Below are 12396 nucleotides of genomic sequence, written 5' to 3' on the forward strand. Positions count from 1 at the left end.
AAGTAGGAGTTTGGAAAAAAGTAGGCCATTGGAAAGCCAGAAAAAATGATTAGGATTCTCATTTCTAACATAATAAGAAAGTTAATAATAAATTCATATAAGGCTTCACTTTGGAGCCCTCACTCCTCAGTATATCAAATGGCCGTGTATTATTCATCTCCAAAAAAAAGAGAACAAGCTCATCAGGGGCAATACAATTAAAGATGTCACCTTCAGATGATTGTCCTCTCTCAGCACATTGTGATATGTTACAGCTTAGGTGTATTGGGAAAGTGGATTTAAGTTTGGTTTTATCTAGTCTTAACTAAATTAACCTTCTCAGTCAGGATAAATGGCTTAAATAATACCAAATAATCTTACTTGCATTTTATTAATGTTTCAGCACAAATGAATATGAAATTGGCAATTCTGAGATTCCTTTTCCTGCTATCATATACTAGAAATAAAAACAAAGGTAAGCTAAGTTGACCTAACAGGAATTATTGAAAATTCTGAAAATATGTAAATGCCTACTTAAAATTCAGATCTCCTTTCACTATCCTTAACAATGAATTCTATTCTAAGTGAATATTGTAGTTTGAGATATTAGGTATTTTCAGTGTAATTCATGTTCTGAAATTTAAGATAAGTAAATGTAAACTATCATGCATTTGGATAATTCAGGAAATAGATAAGTTATACAATCTGCTATTAATTGTCCAAGAGTTATCTATTATCTTAACATATTTTGGTCATGTTAGGTATGGGTGGGCCTCAACATTCTCAGAGTCAAGAACAACCTGTATTTTTGTAACTTACACATTAACATTCTTTTTTTTAAATGTTTATTTATTTTGAGAGAGAGAGAGAGGGAGAGACAGAGAGAGAGAGAAAGCAGGGGATGGGCAGAGAGAGAAGGAGAGAGAGAATCCCAAGCAGACTCTGTGCTGTCAGCACAGACACCTGCAGGGGGCTTTAGCTCACTAACCGCGAGATCATGACCTGAGCTGAAATCAAGAGTCGGACACTAAACCGAATAAGCCACCCAGGTGCCCTCACATTGATAATCTTAACCTGGCTTTGTAGATGGCAGAGTTGGACATTCTTAGGCTAACTTGTCAAAAAAGATTCAAACTATCAAACATTATGTTTCTTCCTGTCTGCCAGTAGACTGGTTTTGGCAGCTTTACCTCACTAATATTTGATTATTTGGAAGTTTGATTGCAGTCATTCTGAAACTATATTCCTTTGAACATACAGGATCCCCTGATGAACGCCTCTGGGGGAGGAGCTGAGGAAGAGGGTCCAGGCAGGATCTCACTTTGGTTCCCTTCGAGCCCATCTATTTGCATCTAGATTATATATGCAGCTTCTACCTAATAATTTGCTTGGAAACGGGGTTCCACTGCTAAGAAGTATTTGGAATTTATCAGTTCATTTGTTCAAAAATAGTAAACCTTCAGTATATTATTCACATTTTAAAGTTATAAATATTCAATTTATTCAATAAGTTATTCATTTATTCAATAAGTATTTTTTTTTATTTAAAAAAAAATTTTTTTAACGTTTTATTTATTTTTGAGAGAGAGACAGAGTGTGAACAGGGGAGGGGCAGAGAGAGAGGGAGACACAGAATCGGAAGCAGGCTCCAGGCTCTGAGCCATCAGCCCAGAGCCCGACGCGGGGCTCGAACTCACGGACCGCGAGATCGTGACCTGAGCTGAAGTCGGACGCCCAACCGACTGAGCCACCCAGGCGCCCCTCAATAAGTATTAAAACTAATGATTATTATAGCTCTGTTCTTATTATTTAAAAGCTGGGTAAAATTGGAAAACAAAGAGAAGACTAGTGATTTAGTAATAAGGATACAATTCTCACGTCTTGTATCTGTGCAGTTGAGATAAGGTGGATGCAAAGTCTGCTGGGTGTAGCAAACCTTTAGCCACAATAAATATCCACTGTATTTTAATATAGTCAATTACATATAAACAGTAAAGAGAAGAACAGTGTTAAAATGTTTTACAAAATCTTGGGATTATCTCTAAAGGTTTAGTAGCAAAATGCACTTTGGAGTTTTAAAATATTTATTCATTCTCTGAGAATGGAAACCCTCTAATAATCTTTAGGGTCTAGTACTATGATTCAACTCATTCAGGTTTCATGATCCTAATGAATTAGAATGATACATGTAACTAAATTTTCAGACCACCTTTCAAAATTATCATCAGCAATTCCACAGAAATATACAGTAAGTTTACATATTTTATACCAGTGAGTTTGGTGGCTTCCATGTACACATTACTGTTTCAAGATACTCACATCTTATTTGCATATTACTAGTATTTCAGCTACTGACTTACTTTAGGTACAGCTTGATACTTACGCTAATTTGCATGCCCTTTCAATAATTCAATACAAACTTAGGAACTACATGCCAATGCAGACCCATAATAAGTAACCTGTAGCCATGTAGCATGTATATACAAATAACATTTATTATATTTGCTATACTCTATATTCTCCAGTACTTATCACTAAATATGCAAACGTCCAAATATGTTATTGATTAAATTATTAGCTGCCAGTAGGGTTATGCTGGGCTTTATGTTTTATACCATTTTCTCTGTTAAATATTACCTTTTCATATGTTTGAAGGAAGAAGTCAGGTCATTTGGCTAGGTAACCTAGACCAAACAAACTCAAAAACCTCTTACTTCTGCTATTTCTGTGTAAGAATTCGAGAAAAGTATTTGGTACAGAGTCTCAAATATAAAGAAAAGATAATCCTTGGAGTGCTTCATTCTTTAGAAACATCTTTGATAAGGGAGGGGGCATATCTTTTGTACACTTTGTAAAGAGATTTAAACACTAAGAGGCCCTCCCTTCTATGACCATGGGGCCAGAACCAAAGGAGGTTTGGAACTTCCCAACTTCACAGCAAATGATAATCTTGTATTGGAACAAAAGGGGAGGATGACTCAGAATGTAATTAGGGTTGTGCATCTAAGCAAATGGTATTAAAAAAAGAAAAGAAGACAAGTCTCAGGAAAAGGATGCTGTTTCTACACAGAGACAAGGCCATGGCAGAATGAAAACAAAACCTCCTCAAGTAGCAAGTTATAGCACAGCAGCTGATAAACCTCTGTAAATTGTGCCTGAACAACCCACTTGTTGCTCCTCCCCTCCCATCATCTACACAAATGGGAATACTTGTAATGCTTATACCTAAAGCAAATGATAGAGGGAGGAAAGGTTTCTAAATAAATTGAACCTAAGAGGCTGAGCTGAAGCCCCAGTGCCATGAAAACAGAATGCCTCTGATGTTTTGTCAACATTCTTGCTGATGCCACAACCAACAGGTTGAAACAAGTACATAAAGCAAAGAACCCTGGCACCAAGGCCTGGTAAACCCAGATGCTGGTGATCTGCATTGTTATTCAGGTGCTTTTTCTGTTCTAACATGTATTTGCTTTTGGAATATTTCTCTGTCCACATAATGATGGGCAGAGGAAAGGAAAGACATGAAATTTCCTTGCCTGGAACTCCTCTAAAATGTCACCTCACAGCATGTCCAGATACCAAGCCAAGAAATGGCTTACTCAGGCTCTCTGCCAACTGGCATGGACCTAAAGATTATTTGACCTCCTGGAGGGCGATCTTTTTCCCACACAACAAACTTCACAATTTACCTTGCAATGGTCCCAATATTAATACCATATTCCTTTTGTGGTATAGGACAGGGGTCGGGAAACTTTCTGTAAAGGACAGGATATTAAATGTTAGCATCTGTGGTCTCTGTTGCAACCCCTCAACTCTGCCTTTGTAAGAAGAAAGCAGCCATAGACATTACAGAAACAAATGGGTGTGGCTCGGTTTCAATAAAATTTTATTTATAAATGCATAGACAATTACATTAAGGAATGGGTGTGGTTTTATTTCAATAAAACTTTATTTACAAACACAGGTGGCAGTCAGGATTTAGTTCAAGGGCCATAGTTTGCTGATCCTTGATTTAAATGATGGAAATTCAGAAGATTAAAATTTGTCCTAGTACATAGTTAGATGGGTATCACAGGGAATATAGTTGAGTGTTTCATTTTCATACAAATATTTAATTATAGCCCAAATCTACTCATGGAATTCATTCATTTCTCTATTCATTAAAAAAAAAAAGTGTTCTTTCCAACTATGTTCCAGGTATTATCCTAGAAAAGTAGATCTGCTATAAAAAATAACAGACGAAATAATAAATAAAAACTAGTGAACAAGACAGGCACAGTCTCTACCTCATAGAGTGTAAGGTTCAGGAGAATATCTTTTGCAAATATTTATTGAAGGTCTACTATGTGTTGTGTATATAGGTATACTACAGAGAATAAGACAGACAAGGACCTCTTCTGGCATTTACATTATAGGTAGAGGGAGAAAAAATAAATAAGGTGACAAACAATAAGCAATAAGAGGTCATGCTGTGCCACAAAGAAATAATAGAGCATTATATGCCAAAAAGTCACTTAGTAGAATTCAGGAAGGTGGTAGGTAATAGTGCTCAGAAAAGACTTTCCAAGAAGATGACTTCTGAGCAAAGACCTGAATAAAAAGAAAGAGCCATCCATGCCAATATCTGGAGGAAGAATTTTCCTAGATAAGTAAATAGCATGTAAAGTCCCTGAGACAGAAATAAACTGGCCTTTTATAGAAATAACAAGAAGGCTAATGTCATTTGAGTAACTGGAATAAGGGAAATGTTGTAAATGATGAATCTAGAGGGGAATATGGGGGCAGATCATATATAGCCTCAATGTAAAGAATTTGCATTTTAGTCTTACATAATGAAAAACTGTAGGAAAATTTTAAGGAAAAGAATGATACATTCATATTCATTTCAGATCACATTGAACCAATAATTCCATATGAGATTGGTGCTACTTAAAAAAGGCTTCTGTGAAATGGCATGGTCAGGGGTAAAGAACAGTTGCAATCACCCATAGTAAAGGACCTACTTGCCCTGGTTCAAAAATCCTGCAATCTGCCAAGGCAGACAGTTTGAGAAGAGGCTTGCTTCTTCCTACAGAGAAATCCAAAAGACTATGATAGCTCCAACTGCCTAACTTCTAGGACTCAGAAAGGTTTTTCTGTCTTCTTGGATCTTTTGATTCTAAAATATAACAAGCAACAAATAAAACCTAACTATTCATTGAAAAGTTAATACAGGGGAAGACTCTCTACTTGGCTTGAAAACCAAGAGCTGATCTCAGATGAAGTTGGTAGGGACATTTCTACAACTGGATTTAAAAGACAATTATTCCTTTAAACTTTCTTGGCAAGTGCCATTTTTTCCCATCTTAGTGCATAAATTATATATGCATATTTTCTTCAAGTTTAGTGACAATTTTTTAAAAACATACTTATCAATTGTCCACTCATTTCACACATTCAGGAAGCACCTCTACAAGTGCAAATAAAACACAGAACATCCCCTCTGGCTTATTTTGCATAGTCATGAGCCACCAAAACAATGCACAGATGGGCGGTCATTTCCAATCACATAGATTCATATGTGCACATATTATACGCAAATATATGTCATTATTGTATGCAGTAAATTGTTGCCTACTGGCCTGGAAGTCCAAAATTATTTTTTCCCCAAAGGAAGGTCTAACTGACCCTCAAGTAAACTAGCACAAAGGATTTAAGCAAACTTTAGCCTCTAAAAGCAGTTACAAGCTCTCCTAATTTTCATTATTTTATTCTAGCACCACACACTGGAGCACCTGATGTCTTTTATTTAATATTATGATGGTAACAGAGATATTGTTCAAACCCTTAAAAAACATTTCAGATATATATGGGTAAAGAACTATTCACTACACTCAAGGGGACTCATACTCTGAGTCGGAAAACAGCCTCAAAACAAATAATGAAAACGACAGGAAGCGCAGTGCTAGCATGACACATGCAATGAACGTATTATGACAACATGGGAGAACTCAGCCTGGGAGGAGAAGTGGAGCGCAGGTACATGTCCTAGAGAAACTGGCAACAAAACTGACTCGAAGAATAATTAAGTGGACAAGATGGAGTGAAGGTACAAGTTTTTGAGATCCTAGATCACTGGCTAAATACAATTTGGATAATTAGTAACCACCTACTCCAGACTCAATATCGTTTTGATTAATATCAAGACAAAAGTAATTGTAGGATGTAGTGCTTGCCTAAATGACAACTTACAATCTAGTTAGGGAGGTAAAGGGTACACCCAAAACAAATTGTTAATAGTACATGGTAAAGTATAGATTGCAACACATAGACAATGCATCCATTTATTCATTCAACAAATATTTACTGTCTGTCTGCAAAGGACTGTATACTGTTTTAGGCCCTGGGGATATGGCAGTAGGCGAATACACAAAGTCTCACGGACGTCACATTCTAGTGGATATTAATATGGGTTAATATTGGTAATATAGGAGTTTCAAAAAGATGATTATAATTCTCTGAAACAAAGAATGTAAGTAGAGGATGTTATTAGTCAAAAATTGCTGTCAATAGAAACATTTAGCCAAGTGTTCCAGTAAAACCTTCTCACTTATTAAAATATTTTGGATGGCAATTCATACCTACATTTTCTACTAATAATCATCAATTCATCAATTTTATCTAATGTAAAATATTTGCAGTAGCTAGACCCTTGTTCTCTGTTACAAGGTATGTTTTTTTACTCAATTTATACTTTCAACAACAACAACAAAAAGACATCATTTGGCGAAGGCAAAAGACATACACGTATACGTATACATATTAGTGAACTTCTGGGATACAGGAGAAAGAAAACAATAATTCAAGAAGCACAAGACATAGTGACATTAAACAGTAGACATTTCTCTGTCAAAGAAAGGTAGAAAGGAATCAAATGAGAGTGGCAAAGTCACAAAGGCCATTTGTACTTACTGTTAATATCCCAAGACCTGGTCATCTCAGGTATTGGGTACGGTTTGCTCATAATTCTGAAAAGAACTATACAATTGAAGAGAGTTGAATCTAGATACACAGCCCAGGTGTTTTACCCAATGAAAGGGTGATTTTTGAGCTTATTATTTATATTGCTCTTCCCCATCTGACAAGTGAAAATAATGCTAGCAACCTAAGTCACAATTGGTGTTAATTGACAGGTTACTATGTAAAGTTGATCTCCTTGAATGAAATCCATCATATCAAGAGACAAGTGCCAAAACAGTTCCAACACTTATGGTAAGCGACACATCATTTGCCACCTCGCATACCTTATTTCTCATCTTGTTCAATGGCAAGACCAGAAATGAGGTGTGAGAGTGTAAGTAACAGCCAATGTCTTGTGAAGAATATTTGTAAAAGAATCCAGTTTACCAAACTTCATGGAAGGTATCAGATTAACATAAATTATCATCTGTCTGCATCTAGCATTTGGAACACACATTCTACATCAAAAACTTTCCTGGTAGTGATGCCATGAGCTGCATAATAATCACCATGCTTTGATTAATTATTTTGCTAAATGGATGATTTAATTGCATTTACACTGATAACCTCAGTTTCTGCACTGCATTGCTTTTTATCCTAACACAACTATTCGGAATCAAAATAGAAGTAGTACAACTTGCAGTATTAAGCATACTAGTTACAGTAAAAAGATTTCCATTTGAATTATCAAAATAAATACATTACAAGAAATTTAGAACCTGAAGTAAAAAAATCCTCTAATTAAGGGAAACTTGAGAGAGCTTTTTAACAAGTCCTTTGCTGAAAGAATTTATTTGGTTTCTTGATCCTCCTACCAATCGCATTAACAATGACAAAAGATATGCAAATTTAAGCAGACAATAGTCAAGCCAAATGCTCTGACTCATACCAACAGGGACATTTTCAGCATATAATCAGCTCAATTCACGTTAGCAAGGGTCAATGTAACCAAAGAATATTTGCATAGTTATGCTTGGCCATAATCTGAAAACTATGCCATAATCATTGACCAAGAACAATGCAAACAAAAATCAAATTTATTTCACACAATAAATTAACATACGAAACATGTGCATGACATAAGCCCAATAGAATCACATATTTACCTTATTGCTGCTGAATCATTGCATAGCAACAAAAAATATGCATTACTATGTCTGAATCACCATTCTGACTCTATGTTTTACATAAACAAAATATTACATTTTTGGTAGAATAGCTTGAGTGGGACAATTTGGGACTAAATTTCCCTCCCAGCCCCTTCAAATTATCCAGACTAATTTTAATGATTGAATTCTCATTAAAAACTAGATGGATGCTGTAATGAGAATAGTAATAAGCAATTTAACCAAATTAATTTGTTTACTATTAAAATATATTTTGCTAAAGATAAAACAGATATCCTATTACAAACTACTGCTACAATTAGTGCTTGAAATTTAAACTACAATTATCAAAAGGGTGCAGAATTTGGTTTGCTTTCTATTCTTCCGCCCCTATTGATCTTTTTCACCTGTAGTCTACAATAGGAAGATTAACTACAATTCCAGGTTTGGAAACTCTGAAACTACCCAGTTTCAGTTAACTTGTCAAATAAAGTATCAGTGATCTTAGTTCAGTCCCTAGTGGACAAAAGTAGAATAACTATTACTCGCATGATTCAGCATGCAGTGCTCTAAGTGAGCGTGACAACTCGGGGGAAAACAGAGCATTTGTCGTTCGCCCATCTTCTTAAAGTGCTTGCTCTGTTAAAAGACTAATTTAAAGAAGACTGGACTGGCTATGTTCCTACCTATATGCACCAAATGAATTTTTAGCAAAGATCTCCAGGAGAGAAGAATTTTCACAAATCTGATATTGCCACCCTTCTACTGACATAGTTGAATACTCTTGTTATCTGCTGTTTACCTGTTACACAAACGGAGAGCAAAGAAAGAAGGAGCTGCAGAAAGTATGTTCATATTTTAACAGACATATTTTCAACAAAAACTTCTAAATGGTTTATAGAGAAAAACTGAATAAAATGTGCATTTTGATTTTTATAAATTGGGATTAACTGCATATTCAACATTACCATTCATCTGGATACTTCCTGCATGGCACTGTGGTTACCACAATGTCCTGAGAAAAGAGGTATTTCAGGACTATAGCAAAGCCTACACGTGCTCAGCTCCAATCTGCAGGTGCACGCTCTGAAAACAGCAACCACCAGCTCAATCTCTCCTTTCCCACTGGGCAAACAACCTCTTCCTGAGGAGTTCACATTAAAATTTATCTTCAGGATTTTCAGGGATGGAAAAAATATATGACATAAATCTGTCCTCTACTATTCTATTACTTGCTAAAATTAATTGTCTTTATATACTTACACAATTTCTCCAACCAAATATCATACTTTACACTTACTCTCATTTCATATTAACTTTACTAGAGGTTGAGAAAAACAAGTATTTGGTGACGATTCCTCACCCTAGCTGCACAAAATTCCTGGTGTGAAATTGATTTGATTCTAAATTAGTATTGTCATTATTTTCTTTTTTCACCAACTTTCTCAAGACACACAAGGCTTTTTGGTTTTTTTTTCCAAGTTGGGCTTTGACAGAAAAATCAAGCTAAATTTTAAGTAAGAGGAAACCAGAAACATCATAAAATGTGCCACTGCTAGGCACATAAACGGGTTGCCACCCTACCTTCACAGGCTTGCACAACAAGCCTGAAAACCTTGGCTCACCCATGAAGTCACTGGGAGCCAGCCGGCTTGCATTTGCAAACACTGCCTCCCTCCCACCCCCACCCCTGAGCAAAAGGTAAACACACAAATGCCCCCCTAAGGAACTCTAAGTCAGCTGCAGTGCAGAACGGAAAAGGCTCTGTGCAATTAGAAACTGAAAGCAATCACTTACTTTTTGCAGCCACTGAGTATAATTTTCCATCACATGCTCCAGATGTTGAAGTTTCTGGGAAGAGAAATCCGGTTCCACGTGTGGAGCATCTCTCTGCAGAGCGTTTGTGCTGTACTGGTCTGTCGTACTCTCACGACAGTTCCCGTCGTGTTCTGGAAGAATGAAAGTGTAGGCACACTGCCCATGTTGAATCCGGTTATATCTTCTCCCACCGTTTTCTGGACTTCGCCGCTGGTTGCTGCACCCTATGTGAGTCAGAATGGCAGCGAGGAAAGCAAAGGAAAGGAAAACTGTCATTGTACTGCCAGCTCTCTCCTTCTGTGCCTCTCGCAAAAACTTGCTCCTTTCTTCTGACCTTTAAACTAGTCTTTATTTTAGGTAAAACTGCTTGTTTGTTTGACTTTATCCCCCTCAGAGAAAACTTTTGAAAAAGAATCACAGAAAACTAGCCATTTGTTAGCTTTGTTCTAAAATGTTAGTTTTTTTTTTTTTTTATTTCACTATAATGGTAGTTTCCTTGAGATATTTATTGCATAGTAGCTGAGATTTATTGTTTCCTCTCTGTGTGACCGTTCAGCGTAGAGCCTGCCTGAGTCAGCTGCGTGTACATATTCTAGACCCTTTCCCCTACCCTATCTGCAGCAGATCTGCTATTTTCTCCCAGACCTCAGTGAGTTTTATTAAGGTTGCACATCCAAGCCGAGCTGGAAGCAGGCAGCCTTTCACAAGATGACTTGACAGGAATGCATGAGTGTGCCCCTATGCTAAGGGTGGCTGATGGCTTGGAGCAGCGGATCGTCTTACAAATTGGCTAGATGCGCACGACCTCGATCATGTACAGCCCTCCCGCCCCCTTCCGCAGACAATTGCCTCCAGCCTTTAGAAGATCCCGGGCAAATCAATAAATAGAGCAGTCCACCTTAATACACTTTTGCTGTGCATGCTGACCTACTAAAACCTAGCAAACTAGCACTAGGTTTTTAAAGTTAGTATGTAATCGGGGAACTCTAAGAAGAAACATTAGCATAATGTCCAGTAAAATAATTTTTGATAATGAATGATGTCTGTATAAATATTTTACAAAATTATCCTTGACTCTGGGAAAAAGAATTTAAAAACATTTTTAGAGATGGTATTCTCTCCTTGTATTCACTCAGACTTTTAGGAGTTGGAGACAGTTATCAGGGAGGGTCAAATTAGCAAAACAAATTTTCATAACTTGTCACTCAAAGGAATGTAGATAGCATGTGCATATTAAGCAGAATAATCTGAGTATTTAGATTTCTGAGATAAGAATTTTAAATGAAACTATACCCCTGATCAGAACGCAGCCCTGTGTGCTCTGTGTATACAAATTGAGCAACTTTCTTACAAAAACAGTGTGGTTACAATTTAAAACAGTGGCCAGAGAATTATTAATTCCTGTGGTACGTCCTAAGCACAGATTTCACAAGGACCTCTTTGGTGTTGCTATGGCTATCTTTAACACTGGTATGGAAGTTCGCCATAAAGTCTCCTGTGACTACACAGAAAAACTATCTGAGAATAAACATATATCAGGTGTGTCAATGGGCCAGCAAAGGGCTGTCTGGGAGAAATCTGTTTCCATTAAGAAACAAAAATTATCAGAAGGTAATTTCCCAAATGTAGGGTGTAAACATTTGAACAAAAGGATCAGTAAAACATAAAGAACAGGGTATAATTATAGAATTAAGGTTATGGCACTGAAATCTTTACTAAGTATGTGCAGAAAACAGGAATTACGAGCAGGGGCTTTCATCAAGAACTGGGAGGGATTTTCAGGAATGGAGCTTCTCAACGGCTGTCATGGCATAAAAACAGAAGCCACAGATGTTGACTCTTGTGTCCTCAAGGTACAGGTCAGTGGGTAAAGGGCAATAAGATTAGAGATTGGTGTGTAGGGAAAAGTTAGAGGAGAGGGCAAAACAAATTCCAGGAAAAAAATGTGATTTACTTAGGAGAAAAATATCGTGCCCAGATTTATCAGTCTTTCTCATAGCAAATAACAAATTTCTGATCTGACAGAAATGGAAGCAAATAATACCAAATATAGCAATAAAGCCCTTGAACTGCCTTTGCAGCTTCCTCCTTCTGTCGCATGTCTCTTTGTTGGCTGATATGTCACTCATGTGCACTAATAATAATGACATTTATTAAGAGCTTAATATTTTCCACGTTGGTATTAAGCACTCCTTACATACGATCTCATTTAATTATCCCAATGAATCTGAAACATGGATATTATGTTTAATCCCATTTTACTGATGGGAAACCTAAGTCATAGCAAACCTAATTGGTCACAGCTCACATAGCCAGCCAGGGATGGTGCCAGTATGTCAAATCTAGTGAACCGATTCCAAGCCAGCCAAAAGGCTTCCAAAGGGCTCCAGCTGCACTGATTCACAGCCCTAAAGCAGACTAAGTGATGGTACTGAGAAGTAAAACAACTGATTAAAAACCAGTTTATAGCACCAAAGTGATTTAATCCTTCTTC

General features: G+C 36.8%; 1 protein-coding gene across 3 annotated transcripts in view; it reads right to left on the bottom strand.

The window, feature by feature from the left end:
- ANGPT1 (angiopoietin 1) overlaps window positions 1-10715 on the bottom strand; it is a 239371-nt gene extending 228656 nt beyond the window's left edge. Inside the window, exon 1 of one of the 3 annotated variants that reach the window (XM_042923454.1) lies at window positions 9882-10715. In XM_042923454.1, the coding sequence (XP_042779388.1) occupies window positions 9882-10178 (297 nt within the window). In that variant the 5' untranslated portion in view covers window positions 10179-10715. The remainder of the gene's footprint in view (window positions 1-9881) is intronic. The other 2 variants (XM_042923455.1, XM_042923456.1) reach the window with 2 other exon arrangements.
- Window positions 10716-12396: the final 1681 nt, after the last annotated feature.

This window comes from Panthera leo, chromosome F2 (assembly GCF_018350215.1).
Source record: "Panthera leo isolate Ple1 chromosome F2, P.leo_Ple1_pat1.1, whole genome shotgun sequence".
NCBI classification, from domain to species: Eukaryota; Metazoa; Chordata; class Mammalia; order Carnivora; family Felidae; genus Panthera; species Panthera leo.